General features: G+C 39.8%; 1 protein-coding gene across 1 annotated transcript in view; it reads left to right on the forward strand.

Annotated features, from left to right (window-relative positions):
* The first annotated feature begins 580 nt into the window (after positions 1-580).
* The window catches only part of LOC104404096 (tyrosine 3-monooxygenase-like), a 30,413-nt gene continuing 19,716 nt past the window's right edge, over positions 581-11,277 (forward strand). The window contains exons 1-5 of the mRNA XM_010012445.1: positions 581-772; positions 1,648-1,822; positions 3,001-3,089; positions 6,312-6,379; positions 7,771-7,821. Coding sequence (XP_010010747.1) covers positions 581-772; positions 1,648-1,822; positions 3,001-3,089; positions 6,312-6,379; positions 7,771-7,821 — 575 coding nt within the window. The remainder of the gene's footprint in view (positions 773-1,647; positions 1,823-3,000; positions 3,090-6,311; positions 6,380-7,770; positions 7,822-11,277) is intronic.

The following is an 11,277-nucleotide window of genomic DNA, read 5'->3' on the forward strand; positions in this document are numbered from 1 at the left end:
GCAATAAACTTTGAGTCTGGCTCAGGTTTCTCTGGCACTCCCACAGTTGTGTTTGTGCAGAGACAACACCACTTGGATTAAGCTGGGATTTAGGGGAAGAGCCCCCTTTTGTTCCCTGGGGACATGGTCAATGCAGAGAAAGCCCCAGTGAGGTAAGACAGAATGGGGAGGAAGAGTGACCTCAGGCATTGTGCAGTGCAGTCCAGACTGGGAGATGCAAATGGGGCTTAGGCTAATTGCCTCTCCACAAAGGAGCCCATCTCCAAGGTTGAACAACTTGCAGACACTTTCAAACAGAACAGGAGGGCCACGCTTTGAAGTCATCAGAGGAGGAGCGTTATCTTGGGCTCTTGCGCACATCCTACGCAGGAGGTTTCGTTTGATGTGACTGGCATGGCCAACATAAATGTCTGTACATCTAACACAGTAGCAAACAGCTTGCTTCACTGTTGTGTGGCAGCTCTGATCTTATCACCCACATAGACGCACTGCATCTCCAGTCCCACAGCCTCCCCTGGCCATTGCTCTGGGAGAAGCACTCACATACTCAGCCAGTTTCCATTCAACTTCTCCAATGAAGATGGACTTGGTGGGGATCTCAGGCCAAAAGGAAGAGGCCAGCAAGGAGAAAGAGGTGCATGGCATAGAGTCATTGAACAGGCAAGGCAGCCTTGACTACAACAGGGAGGATGGCAGAGCCACTCTTACCCTGACCCTCAGCCTCCACAATGTCAGGAAGATTGAGCTCTCTAAGGCAGCGAAAGTCTTTGAGGTACAGACCTCCACCAGGCCCTCTCTTCTGTAGCTATTGCTTTCACCTCTCCCAGCCTGCATCAAGCCTCTCTCACCCATCACATACTCCCTGCCTGACTTATGCCTCCGTCTGCCTTCCTCCTTTCACATTGTCCCTGTTCTGCTACAGCTGCTCGGAGAGGTCAGCTGGCCTCTCCAGGTGAAGGATAGTGCTCTGGAGGGAGGGATCAGTTGGACACAGTCATTTAGAAGAATCAGCATTTTATTTAAGGGCTGTTTAGAGCAGATACTGATCTATTACCTCTTTCTAGCAGTTGTGGTGGCCAGCCACGATTGAACAACAGGCCAGCATTTCAAGTGCTCAGATTGTGGGGATGTTAGAAGCCAGTGAATTTTCTCTGCATATTTGCAGGCATTATATATTCTGGGCACTTGGAGTATCCCTGCCAGGTGCTCACTCTCATCTGTGAAAAATGAATAACTCAAAAGAGAAGTATTTTATATGTTACTTATTTTTAATCGTTCACAATTATTTAATGATTATGGTGTTATTATGCATTGATAGATCTGCTTTCATTCTGCCAGGCTTTAAGAGTTACCCATCCACTCATTTGTTATTTCTGCACAGATGAAATGCTGCAGTCAACTGCATCTCATCTTTCATCTCCATCTATCTCTACACAGTTCTACAGTGTTTAATTTTTAGCTCTGCCTGTATTTGAGCTCCTTCTAAACTGGACATTATTAGGCTTCATTGCTTAATATGCACTTAATTTTAAAAGAGTTAATAGCTCTTTTAGTCACCTTTTAAAGACATTGTAGAAGTGTATCTAGACTTACCTGGATTTTCAGTCTTTGGAGAAGTTGCGTTGTATGTACATCTGGCTCTTGCAGATGTTTGAAGCTCAGATACATCACTTTGAAACCAGAAGAGCTAAGAAGCCCAAGAACTCTGCTGTTGATCTTGATATTTTTGTTCAATGTGAAGTTCATAGTGCTGATGTTAGTACCCTTATCTCTTCCTTAAAGAGAGTAGCAGAGGATGTGAGAACTAGCGGAGAAGACAAAGGTAAGAAACATATGCATCTGCTAGTGCTGTTCTGTTTCTTTTTGGAGTAACTTTTTAAGTTTCAGCTTCCTAATAGTAATTTAATTTGTTTGGAAAGCAGGTGAGTGTGCATTCATTTTTCTTCACTGCATGACTTTTTTCCCTGATCTGGGATACTTCCCAATGGGAATGATGTGGAAAGAGAGGCGCTTTGTCACAGCCAGTGAACTTGTGCTCATGTACAGATTTTGAGGAGATATGGCCATAGATGACAGGATGGGCATCTTGTATGTGGTATGGTACAGCCAAAGACAAAGGCTCAGCAAAAAATTCTGGGTAGACTTAATACATCTGTCAAACTAGTATTTCCTTCTTCCTATTGCGGAATTGGCCATAACTGCATGAAAGAACTGGAATTTCCAAATATCAGTGTGTACTTGTAGCCTTGTACTTTTGAGGACTGTCTGTGCTTGGATATAATATAACAGGGCTAAAGCTGAATTTACCATTCATTTGCCAGAGATTCCTGGTCTCCTGTCAAGTATGAGGTTAAGGTGACCCCGAACAGACCTTTCCTGAGCTGTAATGCAGCATCTGTCTGACTTTAGAAAACAGTATCAACTTTGTCTTTTTTCAGTAATTTTTTAAGTTCATTATTTTTAATGTTGGCCCTTAAAATGGTCACTGGAAAAGGTCTCCATTTGAGGGGAAAGAAAATGTTCGGAAATTCAGCTAATGCTAGAATAACTTTTCTGGGGGAAGAAAAAAAAAAAGAGCCAGAAGGAAAAAACTTGAAGTCAGGATACTTCTTGACCTGTTTTGCTTCTAGAAATTTCATGTTTTCCTTTTAAAATGTTTTCACTTTTAAAGGTATGAAAATTTAGGACTACTTTTCAGACAAAATATTTTTGTATACCCAAAATATAGAAATAAATTTATTGCTCTGTGTCAAACAGAATATCTCATTTGGCCTTTAAAAAGTGTTTCTACTCATTAAAAAAGAGATTATCATTGCAAGTTAGAGATTATTTTTTATCCAGTCTGCCAGTTTGGTTGGCAAATTAATTCAATTACTGACATACGGTGACATATAGGTGGTGAAAAAAACAGCCTGTAATCATCAGCACAACTTTTATTTTCTGTGTCTTTTAAAAATTATTTGATCCTATCTCATTTAAGTCTTGCTGCTTTCTCTCCAGTGCCCTGGTTCCCTAGAAAAATCCAAGATCTGGACAAATGTCACCATCTGATCACTAAGTATGACCCCAGTTTGGACCATGGTCACCCTGTAAGTTTAACATCAGTGTTATATAATTTTTTAAAAAGAAACTGTATAAAAAAATTGTTAGGAAAATTTCAGGAGCAGGGAAATATTTGTGAAAGGACAGTAAAAATAAAGAGCCAGATAAAGTCTGGTCTGAAATGGAATTAGGGACTGCAGAATGAATAACTTAATACCGAGAAAACCTTATGGTTCTGATTCATCAAGGTACTTACGATTAACATCAGGCACACGCTGAAGTAATTTGTATTTGACATCTTCTTCAGCACGAGTTTACGTTTCATTGTTTAGTTTAAAAATATCTCTTGTTTATTATTTCACCCCTGCTATATTTGATGTATGCCCACTTTGTACCTTCTGGTCCACACAGGAGTCAAGTTCCCCAGCCTTCTGCTTTTTGTGTTATGTTTTTATGGTTTTTATATTTTGACCTTTCAGATATTCTATATCTGCTTTTTAAATTTCATATATGCTAGGAATCTCATTCAAGTGCTGATGTACAAAGAATGATACTGAGGACAAGTGGCAAACAGCTAGTCACTAATAAATACCAGATCCTCAGATCCCACAGAGGCGGGTATTACACTTAAACTTGCAAAAAATTGTCTAGACGGAAAATGAGATAAATAGATGGCAGCACTGGTTATGAATATAATACCTGAACTGAGATTTAAATGTGACCGGAGAAACCCAATAGATATAGTGTTTTCAGTTGAGGTAGGCATCTAAAGTTTAAATAGCAAGTCAATTGCTATTTAATTAGTCCTAATTTAATTAATCCTAATTTACATCTGACTTTCCATGGTGTTTGGAGCCAGGATTTTAGCAGTGTTTATTGTTACTACTCAGCAAGATATTGTTAGAATGCTTGTGATGGGCATTCCTTGGATTCAGGAAGTAGGGCTTGGTTATGAATGGGCTGCAAAAAGGGCTTTACTCATAACAATTTTGTGTGTTTACTCTCAGCCTTGCCATAAGCAGAAATCCTACGAGAAGGAAAAGGAAAAATGCACTGTACAGTCCTGCTCTAGTGATGATAAGAGTAAAGCAAAAGTACTGGAACCAACACTCATTTCTTATCAAAATTTCCCAGCTTTAGTACAGATGAGATAAGAGTTAGGTGCAGATAAAAAAGGGACTCCAAAGGGCCATTTGTTGATTGACAAGGTAGGTAATGAAACTGTTGTGAAGTGTTCTGACAATCATCATATAGAAGTGATGCATGGGAAGGAATAAACTTTACACCGAAAAATGCAAGAAACATTTAGATGGGTGTCAATAGATTCTACAAGATTGTCATTCCCTTCTTGAAATGTCTGAATTCTATTTAGACCCTTTTATCACTTACACAATGTTAATGTTAGCTGTGTACAGTTCTGTGTGCTACGACAGAACTTTCCAAATCTATCTATCTTCTATTATTGAGAATTGCTTACTTAAGCTATAATGCCATAGGAGAGCTTCGCATCCTCCTTGACCAGGACATCTTTCATTTTTCCTTATATCATTCTTACAGAAACAATTGAAGTATTGGTCATTTTTCTGAGCTAGCTCTGAAGCTGTTTCTCATGAGATAAATGAATGCACACTGGGAATGTTTTGAATTGGGCTAAGTTCCCCTCCTAGTTCGCCAAACAGGAGGTGTGAGCACTAAAGAGGACAGGAGAAAGCACCAGGGGTGCAGAATTACCAAAGTATTGAGTGGGGATAAATCTACACTGCAGTGCAATGTAGAAATGCCTAAACTAGCTTGAAACAAATTAGCTCAGGTGCTGAAAATCATTTGTCTGTGGCAGAAGGAATCACAACATGGGGTCATTTATGGTGCTGTCGAGCATGGCTGTGAAAAGGACAAGTTGGAGGAAAGTACAAAGCTGATGTACAAGTAGTTCAGCAAAGATTTTGCATATACATTTACTACCAATCAGGCAGTTTGGGCAGTCCATCTCAACAGCTTTACTTTGTTCTTTACTGTCTCTCTAATGGCCAGAAAATAAACTGATGACGCTGTAACACCATTATCTGGAACACACTGGCACTGGCTGTAGTGGTCCCCCAGGGAGGCTCCTGCTGCTTAGAGCATGGGTACAGAGCCCTGGGAACAGCAGGGACAAAGCTGATAAGTGACAGCACCAGTGCTAGCCTGGACCAATGTCTTTTCTGTGTGCTTTGCATGGACTTGTTACAGCTACTGACAAGCAAGGGTGGCATTTGAATGAACACAACACATGACAAAAATAAACATGCTCTCAGCATCCAGTTCTTTCCTCAGATTCACGCACAGAATACTCATTAACTGAAGTATTACTGGTATTATTGCTACACTGAAATTTATGTGAATAAACCTAAGGGACAAATTTGGCTTGTAGTATGCAAAGTGGTTCCAGTAAATTCTGAATATTTTAGAATAATAAATATTTGTACAGTGATGCTGATCAGCACTGCTTTCTGAGTTATATTAGTAACACAGTGCCAGATTTCAGATTTTATTCCTATTATGAATGATGTAAAATTCAAGTATTCAACAGCTGGAGAAGCCTGCTTGAAGCTCAACTTCTAGTAAAAGCCAATGGGGCAAAAAGAAAATTCCAGTATTTAATAAGTGAACTGCCCCTTTAAACAGATACCACTGAATCTGTCTTAATCATTACAGGGTAATAAATGGGTGAGGGGGACTTGAGCTGAAAGCCTGTTCTTTCTACAGATTCAGTGGCAGCTCTAATGATTCCTAGCCGGTGAGAACCCCTTCTTCACCCAAAGTGCAGGGTATTGTGCAGGTGCAGTGTACTTTTTCTGTCAAGGTGGTACTAGACTTGGTACCATTATGTCCATGACAGCCCTATATTGCAACCTTTGTGCTTAGCGCAGGAAAGAAATGATTCAGAGATTCAGGTCTTCTGCCAACAGAAGTGACACCCCTATTTCAATTAATTTTAACTGTGATTCGCATTTACATTTGCCTGCAAGTTTATTGGTCTGTGCTATAATGTTTATGAACAACTCCAAAACCTTCCCCTGAAGGTTTGGTCACAGGGTCCAAATTTTCATCAAATGTCACAAATGTAACTGATTGCAGACTTTGGTTTACTCTGTTCATAAGGCTCAAGATTCATTGTGTCAGAGAAAACAACCTATTTGAGGCCTAAGTTTTCTGAATGCTTTTGTTAGCATTTATGCCCATAAATCTCTCTTAATGTAAAACTTCTTAAAAATTGTGTTCTAACTCAGGGATACGCCGACCTGGAGTATAAGAAAAGGAGGGCATTCTTTGCTGACCTTGCCTTTAATTACAGATCGTAAGTACAAAGCTGCTGTAGGTCCAAAGTAATACAAAGCTTCAGCGGTCCACATGTGCTTCTTTGAGTATGAGAAATACCAGAGACTTTATCTTTTGTCAGTGTATCATAGAATCACAGAATGGTTTGGGTTGGAAAGGACCTTAAGATCACCTGATTCCACCCCCCCTGCTATGGGTAGGGAAGCCTTACCCTAGAACATGTTGCCAAAGACTCTGTCCAACATGGCCTTGAACAGTGCCAGGGATGGGGCATTTACCACTTCTTTGGGCAACCTGTTCCAGTGCCTCACCACCCTCACAGTAAAGAACTTCTTCCTTATATCTAACCTGAACTTCCCCTGTATCAATGGGGTTATCTCTTAGAAAAAAGAATTCAGCCACAGAATCTTTCACTCCATATGAAACAGACGTTTCTCATAACACAGCAAATATACCTTAAGATTAAAATCTTACAGCTGCATACACATCTCCTTCAGTGCTGTATTTTGTCTTAGCAGAGGTGATTTCTCAATGTGACTCCTTCATTTTGATTTTGGACTTCCTTTTAGGACTTGCACTGAGCTGAGGTTGATGTTTTTCAAGGAACTATAAGGAATAACATTTAGGAATATATTTTTGACAAAGAAAAGCAATTTAATATTTTTGTTATTTATTTGACAAAATGCCTCTAGCCATGTACCTAAAAACCTCTCAGGACTCATGTGGCTGGTTGAAAATGTTTCTGTCTTTATGTATAAAACTTCACCAGAATCATGCTGCTGTGTGACAGAGTCAATCAGATGCACAGGTAGAACTGGCTGTGGATTATCATCTTCATGGTGTCCAAGAACTGGTGAAATCTCCCAAGTGTTTAGAGGCTTCTGTTTGAGTACAGTTTCTTCACCGCCACCATGTTTCACAGCTGGTGAAGCACAAAACAAGACAAAAGCACACACTGAAGGAGCAACAGTGAGGAAGAGGAGAGAAGACTGCTGATCAGAGAAGTTAGTGATAACCATGCAGTGTATGCCTGGGCAGCTCTGCTGCTGAGTTTATGAATGCTTCTCTGCAATGCTACTGTGCTGATCACATCCCTCGGGGATGGATACTGTATTTTGGTTGCTAGATTGCCTTCAGCAGAGGTAAGGGTAAGCCTGAAGGCTTCTTTTTTCTTCTGTAAAGCAGAACATGATTTCCTTTCTTATTGTATCCCTCTGTTTCATCGCCACACTGGAAAAGAGCAGAAAATGCACACATTAGAGACTACCGAGACTAAGATGTTGTTACTTATGTACTATTTTGCTGTGTCTGTTTTCATTCTGGTAAATATTCATGGAAAGAACATAATACTTAGAAACCAAACTTGTAATCTGCTTTAGACACATGCATTATTTCCTCTCTTCATTACAGAGGAGACCCTTTGCCTCACATTGAATACACAGCACAGGAGACTGCAACTTGGTGAGTTTGCTGCTTATACTCTGACTCCTGGGCCATTCCACTGCAGTACCAGGAAAGACTGTCAATATGAGACAGCTAAAACACTTTAAAACCATATTTATCTACCTCAGATTTTGCTCCTTGGTTAAGTGTCACCTTATGGTCATTTGTTTTGCAGAAAGCCATTGTCAGAGCTGGTGGTAACTATCCACTTTCTAGACCAAAATTTTTCTGACTATCTCCGTGCCTGCCAATTCTATCAAGATATCAGAAGCCAGAAAAATATGGAGCCTATGTTATAACTTAGAATCATAGAATAATAGAACAGTTAGGGTTGGAAAGGACCTTAAGATCATCTAGTTCCAACAAATTCTACTAACTGTTCTCTAATTAACCATAACTACGGTGGTGACATAAATATCACCTTTCCAAATCTGTTACAAGGAGAAAATGCCCACTTGCAGGATGGAAGTTCACTGATAGGATGTGGCTAATCCAATGTTCATAGGACAGACCTGCTTTGCTTGTATTCATCGCTGTTAACATGAATAGGTGTCATTCTCTCAAATGGAAGTTAAAGGAAAATTTGGAGTTTCCTTATTTACACCGTAAAAAGGCCTTTGATGTCATATGAAATGATGGCAAGTTACTTTCACATGGGTGCAGCATTTCTGCACTGGGACTTGTTTCTCTTGAAGGTTTGGCATCCAAAAAAAAACCCAAAGCAAAAAACCCAAACAAAATCTGTTAAATTCAAAGTATGTTTGTAGACATTATGTGAAATACGTGGCAGATCTGAAAGAAAAGAGACTGCTTATTTTATATACCTCTGTTTTCACTTTCTCCCACTAACTTTAACAAATCTCAGTAAGCAGCAATAATTACACATTTGTATGATAATACAAAGATAAATATGTCCAAATGACCCAACCAAGAGCAGAGGTCTGAGGATTGTGTCACATGTGCACATAATAAGGGAGAATCTTTGTTCAGAAAAGTTTACAATTGAAATTTAAAGACAGCCTAAAGGTGGGAGAAAGGAAGAATGATAACCACATTTTGTAACTGTGGAACTGAAAAAGCTGGAGCTTAAGTGATTTGCCCCAAATTATATATAAAGTTTGTGTCAATGACAGGAATTAAATCCATACACTAGATGTCACATGCCAGAACCTCAACCATGGGGCCATGCCATCTCTTTCAGTGATCATTTTATTTTAAGTAAAATCTGCTGTGCCATAGAAAGCTTGAGTGGTGTTGCCCACAGTCACGTAGAAACCTTGCATCCAACTCAGCCAGGCGGTCACATTTTTATTAAGCTCAAATAGGTTTTTATAGCATCTTTCAATTGTCAGAGATTGATGGTCGGTGTCATTCTCATGATTGCTACCACCAGCCAACAATCTTGGCATGGGATGGTGTGTGGGAATGTCATATTTAAGAAAATTTAATTTTGTGTTCTTTCCTGTTTTTCTCTTTTGTTGCCAACCTTCGTCATTCCAGCCATTCTCCACCTAGAATTAATCCCACCGTGGTAACGGAGTAGACCTTTAAAGGAATATCTGCCCATTTCCCCAAACAACGAGTCCCACAAACCCAGGTTGTGTTGTTATGTAAAGCTGTTTCCAAAATTAGACCCCACCAACGGTCATCACAGACCCCTGGGGCTGTGCCCTGAGGTCAGTCGCATTACAGCACAACTTAATTGAGCGCTGCGCAATTGAACGGGAAATTTGTAGCACAGATTAAATTCCCTTGGTGCTCACTCTGAAGAGTTGTTGGATGCCTTCAGTTTGTAGCAACATGGTTATAAAAATGAAAACTAATCAAGTGAAGAAATATGACTTTCAGAAAACAGAGAGTAGAGATGATCAGAGTTTCTGTTTTCAAGCAGGCTTCCTGGAAGGCCCTGAAACTAAGATACCTTACGGGTAAAAGCTATGTAAGAAAAGGGAAAATCCAGGACAAAATTGTGGAAATGCACATGTCACATCTTCATAAAAAAGCTGAATAGTGCTGCTTTTTTCTTAAATAATATTTAGGTAAAATAAGGTCATTGCCAGTGAAGTCTTTCAAGTGGCTGCTCTATCTTTTGTTCTGAGGCTCCTTTCTAGAGTATTTAATAGACCACGCTTTCAGTAGTTTCTCTTTCCATCTCTGGACTGAAGTACCATCAATTAGCAGCTTAATGGTCCTTCGAGGGATAGCACCTCCATATGGTGTTGGCATTACATCTGTTTGAGACACAACATTAGAGCAAGCTAAATTGTTGTCTGAAAATATCTGCTACTCTATTGACTTTGGAGGGAACTTAAATGATTGTCTTAGAGGTACTTAGAGAGGACGGACACTTAGCTTTGGATAATTCATCACTAGTCTCCAAGAATGCCCATGTTTCTGTGGTAGTTAATGTTTGGACACGCAGTAGGTACTTTGATAAAAGAGACCATATGTGCAGAAGTTTAAACAAGTCTCTAGACTCCAGTCTGGCGATGAACTGTGTACTGGTTCAAATCCTATGCAATCCCACTGAAGTCAGTAGTATTCTATGGGGAAATAAGCCAGGGCAGCACTTGAACTCTAGTCCTCCTCATTTTTTCCTAATTCTTCTATGGAAATGGCCCAGTCTCCTGTGGCTTTTGCAATAGTGACAGCAGCCACTGTTTTCCTCTGTTCTTTTATTTTTTTTTTTCCTCCTAAGGTTTTACTCCCCCCCCCCATTCTGGTTCATTACTCCCACACTGTGTAAGACATCCATACAAATGAAGAAAGCCATTACCAGAGGTTGGCTATCACCTCCATAGCAACAATAGCATCACAAAAAAAAAATACAATACAAAAACAACAAAAGGTCACTTTCCGTACCCAGCATTTCCAAGAATGATCTCAATTTTCATAAAACAATGTTTATAAAATTGTTAACACCCTAGGGCCATGTCTGAACAAAAATAACCATTTCTATAAGGTTCTTTGCCATCCTATTACTACTTGTTTATTTTTGCAACAGCTAAATATATTCCAAACCACAGCTCTAAATCCAAGCACCATCAAGTTTGGGAGAAGCTTGAAGCCTGTGCCAAAATCTGGTTATATATATTTTCCTTCAGCTGGTGTCTTTTTGTATAATGGGCTAAATGCTTCAGGAAATTGGCAAGTCTTTCAAATACATAGCCCATGCCAGGCATTTTGAACAGCAAAAGTATGAACCTCTTTGCCTGTCCAGATACCACCCCTCAGTATCAGAAAATGCGTTTTTTTAGGAGGAGGCTTGTAAGAATCAAATATAGGCTAGGCTTCAGCATGGAGATGGTGAGACCATCATTTCATCTTGTACCCAATCACAGAAAGGGAGGGAACACTTGACTCATTCCATCCCTAAACTGCACAACATGGAGAGGGCCACAGCTTCAACTTCCTCTCTGGGATTTCCCTGGTACCTCCAACTGGTTTATACCTAAGAAAGAAACATTTCTGAAT

The sequence above is a fragment of the Nestor notabilis genome, unplaced genomic scaffold, assembly GCF_000696875.1.
Source record: "Nestor notabilis isolate BGI_N333 unplaced genomic scaffold, ASM69687v1 scaffold3194, whole genome shotgun sequence".
NCBI lineage: Eukaryota > Metazoa > Chordata > Aves > Psittaciformes > Psittacidae > Nestor > Nestor notabilis.